The sequence below is a fragment of the Trematomus bernacchii genome, unplaced genomic scaffold (assembly GCF_902827165.1).
Source record: "Trematomus bernacchii unplaced genomic scaffold, fTreBer1.1, whole genome shotgun sequence".
NCBI classification, from domain to species: Eukaryota; Metazoa; Chordata; class Actinopteri; order Perciformes; family Nototheniidae; genus Trematomus; species Trematomus bernacchii.
The window spans coordinates 1924829-1940328 of NW_022987607.1; the positions used below are offsets into that span (position 1 = coordinate 1924829).

A 15500-nucleotide genomic window follows, 5' to 3' on the forward strand; every position below is an offset into this window, starting at 1 on the left:
AATTAGTTATGCTGTCTGGATCCAGCAGCGAGGGTCTTTGTTTTTCTACACAACGGAAGACAAGGCATGTCACAACAACACATCTCGCAGTTCCTCCAGACGTGAAAAAGCATTATCACATGTCCACAAAAGAGTGCATCCACCTCGCTGTATAATCACATTTTAATTCTGTTTCTCAATGCAAGAACAGATTGGGCTTTTGTTCACCTCATTCAGGCAAAAAAGGAACCAAAATCTGAATGGGAATAGTGTTTATTTCTTGACAAACCATCAGTTTATTACGGTCTGAAATGTGCGATGCGTACAATTAGAAAATCCTTACTCTGCATCGTAATGCTGCCGACAAGCGTGAGCACGACAAATGAGGAAATGGAAAGATTATAACACAATTTCTCTCTCTCCTGTACACCTCTGCTAATTCAGATGCCACTTCTAAATAAATGCATCTATTGGAAAAGGATTTGACAAAGCATGCCTACGTCTTGGATGAGAGACACGGAGGCTGCTAAATGAAAGAAATCAGTGTATTTTGCACGAGGCTTTGCACAGATAAATCAACCTGGAGGATATTTGATAACATATTTGTCCTACCACTCTCATCAGAGGCATGTTATGTTGTTGGAGCAGTTTGCACAGGTCACTGACTGCAGATAATGAGCAGAGGTCACTCCGGGACACATGATAAGCCAATTTGGATGATAGATAAAGCCAAACAAAAGGGAAAAAGACGGTTAGCATTCCTTTTTATTTGGACTCTTTTCAGTATTAACTCCATAGCCACAGGGCCTCATTTAGATATGTTCTTCAAAAGTCCATATCTGAACTTTACACTGCTATTAAAGCATCGGCAGAGAAATCAAAACGGTGCATTCCTCTCAAAAGTCACCACAGATCGCTATTTGGTTGCCTTTTAAAAAAGAACAACATACATCTCCTTGCTCTCTGACCCTGCAAACATTTCAGCGAAGGTGACCTTTGGAGGCTTTTTCACCCTTGACTCCAGCCCGGATGAAAACTTGACGAACTCGTTCTGTTTCTGTCCGCCAAGGCGAGTTTTAAAATACGCCCACTGACCCACATTTAAATTCACAAGGTCATGAAGTAATTCGCATAGCTCTGCTTAAAAATCATTTTCATACAGCGATGGTAAATAATATAAATACTGCACTGTACCTGAAGTGTGCAGCTTGCTTCCTGAAGACAGTTGTTCTGGCTCTCTCTCTCTCTCTCCTGCTCTCTTGCTCTTTAACGCATCACAGAAATGTTTTTGTGCTCTTTCCCCTCCTCCCTGCCGTCAGGCTGCGTAATCTGTGGACGACACAAACACTGAACAATTATTGGTCCGTATAACAACTCACTCCAAGTGGCACTCTTCAGGCATCACAGTATATTAGAGAGCACATTCTTAACTTAAAGGGGACCTATCATGCAAAATGCACTTGTGTACGTCTTTTCTACATGAATATGTGTCCCCGGTGTTCCAGGGAACTCACCAAGTGTCAGAAAACACAACCCTCTCTATTTTCCTCCATACCCAAATCTCTAAAAAAGGGGCTGCAACGGATCTGATAAAAACTGATCCAGATTTGAACACTGTCCTGACGTCAGGACGGTGGCGCTACGGCTATTGGGCCAACTCCACCAATCAGGAGGAGACAGCCACGGCCATTGCCGTTCGAAAGCGCTGGAGACGCTGTAGTACATATGCCAGGCCAGTAGGTGGTGCTGTTCTCACTGAATCAGCCCTTACACAAACAGAGCTATAAATTGTCAAATTGAGCAAAATGAGGCATGGCTAAAATGCATGATCTGTTTGGTATTTTGAAAAAAAAAAAGTATAAATATGCCTTATATAGGTATGGTCCTACACTATATTATTCAAATATAGCATGATAGGTCCACTTTAATGTTAACCGTGCCTTATCGTTGCACTTTTAGCTGAAGCCAGTATTTTATCGCTTTTATGAATTGCCTTTTTTTTGTTTGTTTGAGTGTTTCTTTGTTTTTTTATTATTATGTGTTGAATGCCTATGTGAAGCACTTTGAATAGAGTGCCACAGTGACGCGTCCTAAAACCCGGAAGTAAGCTGCGCATGGGTTCCTGCGACAAAAAAGCAATGCGATCTCTCCATAGGGTTTTGGAAAATAGCTGGAAATAAGGTCTGTGGTTGAGACACATTGAAGAGACGGGTCACGTTTTGTTCAGTCGGATAATCTCCACATGTCTACCCTTACTTCCGGGTTTTAGGACGCGTCACTGTGGCACTCTATTGCCTCTGTGTCTTAAAATGTGCTGTACAAATAAACTAACCTTGAACCTTGAACCTTAAAGAATTTAAGGTGAGCAAGTTCAGGTGTTTTATTAGATTTGGGGTTATTTTGCTTCCATAAAACGTCTAATTTCAGACTTTTGGGAAGAAAACAACCGAAGGACACACTAAGGCACATGTGTCAAACTCAAGGCCCGGGGGCCAAATCAGGCCCTTGGTGGATTTAATTTCGGTCCGCAGGATAATTTCTAATTACTATTAGATCTGGCCCGCTGGTATATTGCACACACACCTTCACTCCATCCTGAGGGTTTCCTCAGCTCAGAGCCTGAGCCCAAACATTGATGAACTTGCACCCAAGATGAGATGCCAAGTATCTGGCTTGAACTAGCATCACAGAGCAGCACACTGAGTTTACATGGATGTTTCCTTCTGCACTTTTTCTCTCACGACAACAGGGCATGTTTGGTTTGTTCTTTGAGGGAAATAGTTTTGTTGAAGCTGTTGTTGGCCTGTGGAGAAATGTAATCATAAGAAATGACTCTGGAAAAGCTGCAGATCGAGCCATAAGAAATGAATGCAACTGATTATTTAATGTTTAATGTTGTTTTTATAGGCAATCATTTAAGCTTTGTTAGTTCCAGGTTTAATATGTGCAATAAGTTCATTTCAATACGTTTTGCAATAAACATTGAACCAGTCCGGCCCTCGACTAGTACCCATTTTTTTATTTTGGCCCACTGTGTATTTGAGTTTGACCCCCCTGCACTAAGGTATTTGTTTTATTACATTTTGTGTCCTTAGATTTCTCCTAAATTCACTCAAAGTTAGCTCTCAATATTGCCTTATTTGCACATTGAAACAAAACATTGTCTTCCAGGTTCATTACTCTCTGTATATTAATATTATAATGTGTTCTTTACATATTTCATGCATAGCCAGAAAAACATGGCAGGAATTTATTTATTCATATGGAAGTACTTTTGGATTTAAGCAGTGATACAAAGCGATATCTAAAATCCCCTCTGACTGTAACATGTCAATGAAATGAAGGAAGAAGACTGTGTAAAGTCTCAGAAGACGTTGCCTATACTGGGGAAGTATCATATCATCTATTCACCTGCACTGAAACATTGGCTTTAATTAAACGTATAATGTCTACAGATTTCACATTGTTGAAAGCAATAATATTACGTTTAAATGAAAGATATTAGGTTATACAGTTATGTGAAATCTGTAGACATAAAACAATTCATTAAAGTCAACTATTTTCAGAGTGTCACCCCATTTGACTTGATGTCATGGTGCATACATACAAAATAACATAGAAAATATATGAAAAATAATAATAAAATATAGTTAAATATAGCAGTATTTACATAGAAATAGAATGGAATAAAATATGGAATAAAATTCAGAACAGATTTTATGAAAGAAAGAAAGCAACATCATATCTGCTTTTCTACAGTTGTGCTGCATTTGCACCGATGTATAAGAAGGACAGTCTCTCAAAACAACGTTGAGCTGAACAATAATAAGAGCAGGAAACATCGGAAGACTTGAAAGAAACTGCGTGCTCGTCTTCATCCCGCTCTGTAATGTTTGTATAGCCCACCATCATCCCTCAAATAGCACAAGAACATCTCCTAAAGCCCACCACAGGATTTCCTTCCTGAGAAGCCTGCAGGTAGCTCAGAGCTCCACAACCAACGCTTAGCTTTAATAATCAAAAGCATCTTCTCTGCTCTAAGCCTCGCTGTGTTGCTGGCTCATGCGGGCAGCCGATGAAGGGAAGGAAAGAGAGAGATGGCCGGGCCTACTAGCTCGCGAGCGAGAGCGCGCGTCACGCGAGCGAGCGAGCGAGCGAGCGAGCGAGCCGAGCGAGCGAGCGAGTCGAAGCTGAGCGAGTCGAACGAGCGCGCGCGCGCGGCTAGCGCCGCGCGCGCGCGAGCGAGCGTAGCGAGCGGAGCGAGCGAGTCGCGAGAGCGAGCGAGCGAGCGAGCGAGCGAGCGAGCGAGCGAGCGTATCGAGCGACGCGCGCGCTGAGAGCGCGAGCGAGCGAGCGAGAGCGAAGCGAGCTAGGCGCGCGAGCGAGCGAGCGAGCGAGCGAGGAGCGAGCGAGCGAGAGAGGCGAAGGAGAGATGCGAGCGAGACTTTTCCTTTTTCTGTCTGGTTTAGCGAGCGCGCGCGCGAGTCGAGCGCGCGCTCTAGCGCAGGCTGCGCGCGCGCGCGCGCGCGAGCGAGCGAGGCGAGCGAGCGAGCGAGATCGATCGAGCGAGCGAGAGAGCGAGCGAGCGATCGAGCGGATCGCGCGCGCGCGAGCGAGCGCGCGCTATCTATCTATCTATCTATCTCTCTATCTATCTATCTATCTCTCTATCTATCTATCTATCTAGCTATCTATCTATCTACTATCTATCTCTATCTATCTATCTACTCTATCTATCTATCTATCTATCTATCTATCTCTCGATCTATCTATCTATCTATCTATCTATCTATCTATCTATCTATCTATCTATCTATCTATCTCTCTCTCTATCTATCTATCTCTCTCTCTCTCTCTCTTGAGTTTCATGGAGAAACTGATCCACTGAGAGCAAAACAAATAACAGCATCTGAACACTTTGCTCAGAAAAATAGGTGGGAAGTAGTGGAGTACAAATACTTCATTACTGTACTTAAGTACATGTTTCTGGTATCAGTACTTTACTTATTTTCCTGACGACTTTTTACTTTGACTTCTTACATTTTGAACACAAATACCTGTACTTTCTACTTCTTACATGTTGAACACAAATACCTGTACTTTCTACTTCTTACATGTTGAACTCAAATACCTGTACTTTCTACTTCTTACATTTTGAACACAAATACCTGTACTTTCTACTTCTTACATGTTGAACTCAAATACCTGTACTTTCTACTTCTTACACGTTGAACACAAATACCTGTACTTTCTACTTCTTACATGTTGAACACAAATACCTGTACTTTCTACTTCTCACATGTTGAACCCCAAATACCTGTACTTTCTACTTCTTACATGTTGAACACAAATACCTGTACTTTCTACTTCTTACATGTTGAACCCAAATACCTGTACTTTCTACTTCTTACATTTTCCAAACAGGCTGGTTCCTTTAGTTTGAATGTGTGTTTGGTGGCGTGATCATTATTATTTAGAGTCATTGCGTGCCTATTGATTTGAACACGATCCGTGTATCCATCATTTCCTGGTCTTCTCTAAAGAAGAGGGACCAATGAAAACGTTGTCATGTTGCCGTTGTTCAGCATGGAAACATTCATTAGCTAACAATGACATTATTGTTCTATTAATATAAAGGGAGGTCAGGTACTCTTTAAAACAGCTGCTAGTTATGGGTACTTTTTACTGAAGTACATTTCAAAGCCCTCTTTACTTTTACTTGAGTAAAGAAGTTTAGTCAGTACTTCTACTTTTACCAGAGTATGTTTAAACACGAGTATCTGTACTTCTACTTGAGTAAAGAATGTGTGTACTTTTACCATCTCTGGAAAGACGTTATCTAAGATACACACTGTTGGTTTAGGAAAGATTCAGACAGCCACATGGTCCCTTTGATCCACAACGAGTCACCTGCTGCTTCTCTTTCCACCTGCAGGCAAAGAGCTCCAACAGGTCACACTCTCCATATGTGACGAGGACATGATCCCATCCACAAACACTGGAGCCTGATGGGTTCAGGTAACAGTAAAACGGGAAATGTGTTGTCTGGGGATGCAAAATGGATGAAAGAGAAGGATGAAAGGAATATAAAACGGTAAGAAAAGTGTCAAAATAACTATAATTTCACAGGAAGACGAGGGTTAGAGGAAAGTGAGAATTTGGTTAGGGATATTTCCAAATATCTGGAACAAACTCCCAGAAGCCTGCAGGTCTGCTGCAACTCTGAATTAGTTTCCCCCCCAATAATGTGTACTTGGCTTCCTCGTGTGAATGTCTAATGCACTTTATTTGTAATTAAACCAAACTGCATCTAACAAACAAGTTGATTTAATGATTCATTTAGCTTCTCTTGGCTCTGGCTCAGACAGACAGGCTGAAATCATGACAACTGTCCAAGGAGATGATGTCATGTCGCCTGTGTCGAAGCAACAATGACACATGGACTAATTTGAGCATTTTAAATTCAAGCCGCATGTGGGTCGCCTGTCTCGAGACCCAAGCCTTGCATCTCAGATCTATATGAATCCAGATCGCACATGAAAACAGTGTGCGACACGTCAGAGGAGATGAAAACATGCAGGATTCATCTGAGAGTCTGTGTGAGGTTACACAAAACAGTTTGTCCTGTTCTGAAACAACCAGACTGCACGCTTCAGACATTATGATCCAAGCCTGAATGTTCTCAGAAGTCGTTTTCTATCTTACCGAAAGCATATAACACCTACTACTATGACTCAGAATGCCTCTGTCATGATAAACTGCTGCAGCGTTTAACAATGAGTTCTCTATGTGAAGAACACAGTGTTCCTCGACGTCTGAGAGGTGTAGGTGGATTCGTCCTCACGAGCGTGTTTTGTGAGGACGTCCTGCTGCTTCTCGTCTATTCTCACGACTTCTTTTCTCCCGATGTAACATAGATAAACTGGTTAATGGTGTTGTCAACAAAAGTGATTCAGAACATGATGCCGTAAGAGACTGTGTGGAAAGATGGAGACAATTAGGGGTCAAAAACGGGTAGTGTTACAACATCCCAAGTTCTCCTGTTCCTTAATGACTTTACCCGTTATACACTCAGGTACTTTTGTCTGGCGGTCTGAGGGGTCATGTGATGATAATTAAGGGGTAAAAGAGGGAGTGGTTGTTCTCTACGATTAGATTTTTCAAACCAAGCCATTTCAAACCTCAAACTAACTATTGTTAAAGCTGTTGACGCTCAAACTTTTGCTTTAAAGTAATAAAACTGGATTGGAGGCAGAAATGCTGACTTTCTGAACACAGTGAACAAATGAGGGTCAACGCATCCATCTCTACAAATAAGTGATAAAAGCTTCTAGTCTATTGCTGATTCCACTTTTAACGACTTTTAACATCCCGAGTTCTCCTGTCTCTCTCCTGTTTCCTCTCTTGCAAGTCAAATACTGAGAGAAAGAGAAAATGAATTGGATCTTTATGGCTATCATTGATTCAATCTCTACCAATAGTCACTCCTACCGTTGCCAAAGAAATGAGAAAAACATTATTAATCAATATAATGGGGATTCAATTGTGACACACTCCCTAAAATAATTAGTAATTGACCTCTTCTAGTTAATATTGATAAACCATGTTTATTTTTGAAATGTTGCGGGGAGGGGATTGCAGTGTGGGGGTGTCCTACAATTAAAATAGTTACATCTAAAGGGGTTGAGCCCTCAAAAAAAGGTATACATATTGTTTCTGACCCTCCCCAGTCCCTAAATCAATATCATCACTAAGCATCGGGACATGAAGCAAAGACAGAAACAGGATTTATTTGAACTGTCTGTTGTTTACAAGTGCAGTGCTGCTGATTCGTCAATTAGTGTCGGGCCACAGTTTATCTACTGATGGAGGTTTAATGGGAGCACTACCCTGTTTATCAAACCAGGAGCCAGGGGGCAAACATGTCCTCTGACGCACGCACACACACACACACACATGCACGCACGCACGCACACACACACACGCACACAGACAATCAGACACACACACAAACACGGAGACAGACAGACACACACACACACACACACGCACGCACACACACACACACACACACACACACACATCACACATTTAACCCAGCCATGCAACTGTCCACTATATTGGATTCTGCAGGATTGTGCATCGTTCCAATCAAGTCCCACTCCCAATCCATCAGATAGCAAACACACTGTAATCTTCTCTCCACACACACACACACACACACACACACACTACACACACACACACACACACACACACACACACACACACACACACACACACACACACACACACACACACAACACACACACACACACCACACACACACACACACACACACACACACACACACACACACACACACACACACACACACGTTGTTATTATGTTTAACCCTGCTCCTTTCCACCATGCACTATAAAAAGAAAAACAGTATAAGTGAACATGTTTTGTAAAGTGTACATGTGTGTAATAAACAAATAAATAAATAAAACCTCAGGAGCAGTGAGTGACCACACACACACAGACACACACACACAGACACACACACACACACACACACACACACACACACACACACACACACACACACACACACACACACACACACACACACAGACATACAGACAGACAGATGCACGCACACACACACACACACACACACACACACACACACACACACACACACACACACACACACACACACACACACACACACACACACACACACACACACACAGACATACAGACAGACAGATGCACGCACGCACGCACTCACACACACACAGACATACAGACAGACAGATGCACGCACGCACGCACTCACACCGACAGACAGACAGACAGACAGACAGACAGACAGACACACACACACACACACACACACACACACACACACACACACCCTCACTCTGCTCTCTACGATTTGATTTTTGTTAATTATTGGATAATCTGACCTTTTTGGGCCGGCAACCAAGAGACAGACACATGGCAGAGTTTCATATTGTTGTGAAGAAAATGTAATGTTTAACCTCAAACTAACTACTTTTAAAGCTGTTACACTTTTGCTATCAACTGCTTCAAAGTAATATATCTGTATTTTAGGCAGAAATGTTGACTTTCTTAAATACAGGAAACAAATGAGGGTCAGGTCTCGTGAATCCACCTCTACAAATGAGTGGTAATAGCTTCTAATCTATTGTTTATTCCACTTTTAACATCCCAAGTTCTCCTGTTTCTCCACTCACTGACACATGGCTCGGGATAAAAGTGAAGTCTCACTTTTGCAAAGTTTTTATCCCCACACCACAGGATAAATTATAACTACCTTTGTGTTTTATTTATTGGAAATCAATGACACGAAGACGCCATGCCGGCCGACGTTTGGATATTTCTTTGTACATGACTTATTGTCCCGCTTTAAACTCCTGTGTTATTCCTACAGGGACTGTGAGTGCGCCTGTGATGCGTTTATGTGGGCTTAATGGTGTCTACTATCAATATTCTATTCTATATTATTCCTATAATATTCCCGATGGGACCTAAAGAGCATCGGCCCAGCAGAGAGCAGTGATCTCTCCTCACTCTGTGATAGCTTACGTGTTATCACTGTAATATTTCTGGGGACTTTCATGTGCTACTTGTGTCGACACTGTATAAATAAAACATGTCCCTGCCCTCACACTGTGGAAATACACTAATGTTATACAGTAATGGTATGAGATAAAAATGCCATGGCTGCTGCAAACAGACAGCGTAACATCGGGAAGAGGCATTAAAGCAATATATGGCGATACAGTGTCACACAGAGTATCCCCTTAGGTACAAATACAGAGGCAACAATCTAAAGTCACTCCATTAGAGGCAACAATCGTGCCTTTAAAAGCCTCTCTGAGTAAATAACGGGAGTATTATCAGTGAAATGGAGCCAACTTTTCACAAGTAAACTTATTCTGTGTTCAAATTATTTACTGAAAATACTGCGTGACGAGTTCTACAAACAAAACCTTAGTTAAGTTAAAGTATTATGGGTAAAATGTGCTTATAGTCTCGAAAGTAAAAGGATTAAGTGTTAACAGTATAATGTTAGTAAGATTATATATGATGTTTGTGCACTATAATTAGGCTTCTGCTTAGATTAGAATAGAAGAATATGAAGTGTCAAACAATTAAAATACTTAAGTACAAGTGCATTGAATTTGTACTTGAGTAAATGTATTTCCTAACTATATTTTTCATTATTTTATACACTTATCCAGTGGTTCCTAATCAAGGGTTGGGGGCAAACAAAATAAATATGAGGAGTAATGAGATTATTAATAAGGGAGAAAAAGGGGAATGGGTGTTCTTTAATATTTGATTTAGTTAATGATTGGCTAATGTGACCTTTTTGGGACTTAAACTGTTTTTTCTGTCTAACACAACCAAGAGAGAATTAAGGACGAGTTTCCTAGTATTTCTTAAGAAAATGTAATTTCTAACCAGTAAAATGTAATTGTATCTGCATTAAAGTGATTTAACTGTATTAAGGCTTGTGTTTTAGGCAGAAATGATGACTTTCTTAACACATGAGGGTCAAGTGTGCATCCCCTCTCATCCATTTACACACTGCATCTTTATGTGGGTCAGTGTGTGAATGTATGCGTGCGTGCGTGCGTGCGTGTGATTGTGTGCGAGGAGAACATGGACATATTTTGATCTCCCAGAATGTATCAGGGGTTGATTGGACTTGTTTCTCCCCAAAAACATACCTCTTCCTGTGTGATGTGGAGCTTATTTCAGACGTCGCTGTGTGTAATGACCGAGCCTTTTTCTTTCTCATTACCCCGGCCCGACATGTCACAGACGAACCTCTGCTCTCCTGACAGAAAGAGGGAGAGATGGAAATAATTACCAATGTCTCTTGTGGAATAGGGCGTAAATTGATACACACTAAATACTGTACCTTAGGGGTCTCTCTGCCTCTCAGTCGCTCTCTTTTTCCCCCGTCAGATGCACGAGACAAATGAATGCATCCAGCAGGAATTAATTGGATTTGGAAGCAGTCTCCTGCACGATCCACCAGGACAGACAAACCCCCCCCCCCCACACACACACACACCCACAGGCAGATACACACTCCTCCTCCTCCCTTATTCCAGTCATGCCTTGCAGAAATGTCTGACGCCCCCCACCTACCCCCATGGATCAGTCTGTGTCCCTTATCCCACACACACACACACACACACACACACACACTGCAGCCTCCCTCTTGGATACAGTGTTTCCATGGCAGCTACGTTTTTTTTGCACGTGTAGAATCAGACGGAGAGAGAGACCACTCCCATCGATTCACTGGATATTGATTCAGTCTGCAGCTACCTACAGCAAAAACGCATTCACATGCACGCTCACAAAGACTCGTGTAAACATCCCACATCAGATTGGATCTTCTGAATGAGGCTGGGGAATATGATAATGAAGCAGAAAGCATGCTTTGAAAAAAGGGGGGCGTCAATATGTGTGACTGCTACAGTTATTTCTTCATTATTCACAGTGTGTACATGAAGCAGTGGAGGTGTGCTTTAGCTCTTCTGAATAGGATGTTATAATGAGAAAAATGAAAACACAGGAATAAACACGTTGTACTTTTCAGTTCCAGCTGATTTTATTTCCTTCTTGGAAGAAAAGAAAAACAAATTATAAAAACGACAATCTGTACAGAGGTCTGAGAGGCAGTGATTGACCCAAACATTGGCTGGTTTTGAGCTATAAACATCAAATGATATTGGCATGATTGGACGAAACATGATCATACACAGCATATTGCACAAATGAAAAAAGAAAAGAGGACAATAGAAAAGATGTCTGGAAAGGTAGAAAGAAAAAGAAACTCTTGGACCACAATCATCTTTAACATAAGGATGTCCAAAGATGGCTGTCCTAGTGCCTGTCGTTGATCATCATCATACATAAAACACACAATCTTTGCTTATAGTACAGTCAGTTTACATAAATATCTTCATGTTATTATTCTTTTAAAAATCTTAAACACAACAGCTATAGCTACATATACCTGAATCTGAAATACAAATGCTATTTGCCATGCCATAATATAGGAAAACAATTAGCCTGCTATACTTAGCCAACAGGTACAGAAAGGTTAAATACTATTTTTTGATGCAACTTGCGCAAAAACAGATGAAGCACTTCATACATCTCCCTCCCTCCGAAGTCTAGGCAAAGTGGAATGAGTGTGAAATTCCATCCAGTGGTTCAAATAAAACTTATCTTGATCAAAAAAAAAAAGCACACAGAGGTATTAGCTCTATCCAAACAGTGACTCTCTGGGGTCTTTCACTCATATACGGTAGATCTGTGTGTACTGGAAACAGGCTCCACTCAGACTGGGAGCTCAGTGGAGCTTTGTTTACTCGCTGGTGAAACTGGAGTCACTGTGCCATTAAGAAGCATGTGGGTAAATACTGTAAACACTGTGTGAGGTCAGATTGTGCCAAACAAACCCCCTCTGCACGTCTAAACCAATGTAGACCCAAACAACAATGTTGTAGGCTACCCACTCGCTGGAAACCCCTTTCTATAGATTTTGTACAAAAATACAAGTAGAAAATCATGACACACTCAAGTCTCCTTAAAAGTGAGAGAAGTCAGACATTTTTAAATAAGATACACTTCTAGCCCTTCCGCGCTGGATACAGACAGGTGTATGTGCACAAACACAAACGAGACCTGTACAGAACAATACTTCTATGTATAAAAAAGTTTGGCCGGTATAAATACATCGATATAAAAAACGTGGTCTGACACAGAGGAACTACAAAAGTTGAAGCACTAGGCAGAAAGGATGTCGGGGAACATTGGTCCTGAAATTGTGCACTGAGTGTTTAAAAAGGTTCAGAAAAGGGTTTCTGAAGTTTGGAGTCAGTCTTTGTTTTAAGTCCTGCCGTTGAAAGAGAAGCTGGTGATAGTGAATTGTGTCCTATGGTCACAGAAAATTGCGTAATTACGCAGCAATGAACATTTTTACGCATTTAACAACAACAAAATCCTCATTTTCTCGGAGGGCATGCGTGTTGGTATTGAAACTACTTCGAGTTTTGAAAGAAAACTACACCTGAATTGCAACTTGATGGTCAATGTGTATTGGCTATAACAAAACCCAACATGTCCAGTAAATGTCCCTTTTTCACGAGCCGAAATAACATTAAGATTCAAAAGTTCGTTCTCCGTCCTGCTCCACTGCGGATCGTCTGAACATTAGAGCTGAAGTCCGTGAGTTTCACTGCTCTCTGCTTACATTCACTCCTCCTCCGTGTACAAATGCAAACTAAGCATTTCCCCAGTCTGCGCGTGCCCGTCAGTCTGCGAGCGGCGCGTGCCTGGGCTTCAACGCGCACACAGGCCACCTCTTCTTTCCTGTTTTCACTCTCCCTTATCTAGTGAAAGAATGGCGGAAATAATCTGGTTCTGGAGGGTTGAACAGTTCAAAAACGTAGGGGGGGAAGTCGCGGCTCCGCTCCTCTTCAGTAGGTGAACACCAGGTTGGAGATGGTGGACTCCAGCCAGTCTCCTGAGATCATCTCGCTGACCTCCGGGGTGCAATAGTCGGGGAAATCAAAGTGAGATCCCGCCCCGCATTCCCCGAAGCTCCAGTCCAAATCCCGGTCCAGCTCCGCGTCTGAGAAGCCCATCCCGCCCAGAGACATGCTCTCAAATCCGGGGCTGGGAGTCAACTCGAGCCGCTCGTCTTCAAACTCTTCATCCGAGGAAGAGGATGACACGGAGGAGGAAGAGTGAGACGCTGAGGGTGTTGGAGAAGAGGCACGCGTGTACCTGAGGCGCGCGGAGTGAGAGTTCTCAGTGTCCGCGGGGCTGTGATCCTCGTAAAGACTGGGGGGGTCGCTTGAATCCGGTGAGCTGCTCAGGGTGGGACTCGCCGGGACCCCCACGGATGGAGGCCCGCTTTCCAAGCTCCCTGCCCCGCAGAACATGTGTCCGCGCCTCGCCTCTCCTCCGCTTCTCTTCTCCGGGATCTGCCTAGCCCCGGACACTGAGCGGGATTTGAAGAGCGCCTGGTGGTCCCCTGGAGACGGGAATTCACTCTTAATGCCCGCCGGTTTGTGTGTCCTGCTCACCGCTTTGGACACGGGGCTTCTCTTCACTTTCCGCTCCCCGCCGCCGCTTTTCTCTGCACGCTCCGCCGGTTTACTTGCTCCGCTGCCCGCCGACTTCACCTTCTTCCTGGGCCGGTACTTGTAGTCTGGGTAGTCGGCCATGTGTTTGAGTCTGAGCCGCTCCGCCTCACGGATGAACGGGATCTTGTCAATGTCTTTCAGCAGCTTCCAGCGCTTCCCCAGCCGCTTGGAGATTTCCGCGTTGTGCATGTCGGGAGACTGCTCCATGATCTTCTTCCTCTCGATCTGAGACCACACCATAAACGCATTCATGGGTCTCTTGATGTGTCCCGTTGGAGTTTTGCACCACGCCAAGTCGCTCCTCACGCCGGAAGAAGGGGACTCGGGAGTGGGAGACACATCCATCTCCAAGTCCATTTCTCCCGTGTCCGTGGAGTCTCCTCCGGGAGAGTGAGCGCTCTCCGTCTGGCTCATGTGCTGCACCATCCTGTCTGGAAACACTGCTCAGTGCTTTGACAAAGTTCACAAAAATGCCTAGCAGGCTTTCACAGAAAAATAATTCCTCACTCTTATTTCACGCGCTGAAAAAAGTTCATCCAAGTCTCTTCTTGTCCTCAGTTTTGGAGACGCTCCTTCTCTCAACTTTCACCAGAATCCTGAATCAATTTAAGAGTAACTTTCAACTGCCTGTGCGGCTGAACACGCGCCCTGCGAGCCTCAGCACGCGCCTCTGTGGGCAGCAGAGCGAGTCCCTTATGGTAACGGTGGAGGAACCATGTGGCTGTCTCATACTCTCCTGTTTCCTGAGCGCTCTGTAATATTACTGTAAACACAACAACGAGATCCTCGCATCTTTATACCCTCATCGCGAGATATAACAGCCAACCAGCGTCTGTCTCTATCCTGATTTTACCCTCAAACCACGCCCCCTGGCCTCCTATTGGTCGAATAAAAAAAACGGGTAATAATAATAATAATGTGCAATGAGGATCGGTGTGTCTGACCTCATTCCTGTCAGACTCCACCGGAGGAGTGTGTGAGTGTAAGTGTGTGTGTTAAAGGAACACAGTGTCCTTTATCCTGCAAGGAGAAGCGTTGCAGGTCTATACATAGAACTTTATTACTTTCATGTGGATGAGTGTCGACTAAATTTAGGTTGTGCGTAACATGGGGGGCAAGGAAGTGCTGAGGAAACACAAAAAGAGCCACACAGCATAACAAGGAGCAAACCCACCCCAACATCCAACCTGGTATTTACACACCATTACACACCATTACATCATACCAGGAAGTAAAAACAGATGCATGTGAGGTGATGGTGTTTCTGTTAGTGCCTCATGGTAAACCAAAACCCTGAACACACACATAATTAGGATTATTATAAAA

At 43.2% G+C, this 15500-nt stretch overlaps 1 protein-coding gene across 1 annotated transcript; it reads right to left on the bottom strand.

Moving 5' to 3' along the window:
• Window positions 1-11601: 11601 nt before the first annotated feature.
• sox4a (SRY-box transcription factor 4a) lies at window positions 11602-14947 on the bottom strand. Its single transcript, XM_034131127.1, has one exon. It carries the CDS (start codon window positions 14598-14600, stop codon window positions 13503-13505), a length of 1098 nt encoding a protein of 365 aa, XP_033987018.1. The 5' UTR covers window positions 14601-14947; the 3' UTR covers window positions 11602-13502.
• Between the last annotated feature and the right edge of the window lie 553 nt (window positions 14948-15500).

Coding starts and splice junctions, on each gene's coding strand:
- sox4a (XM_034131127.1), bottom strand. CDS start 14,600: ATGGTGCAGCACATGAGCCAGACGGAGAGCGCTCACTCTCCCGGAGGA.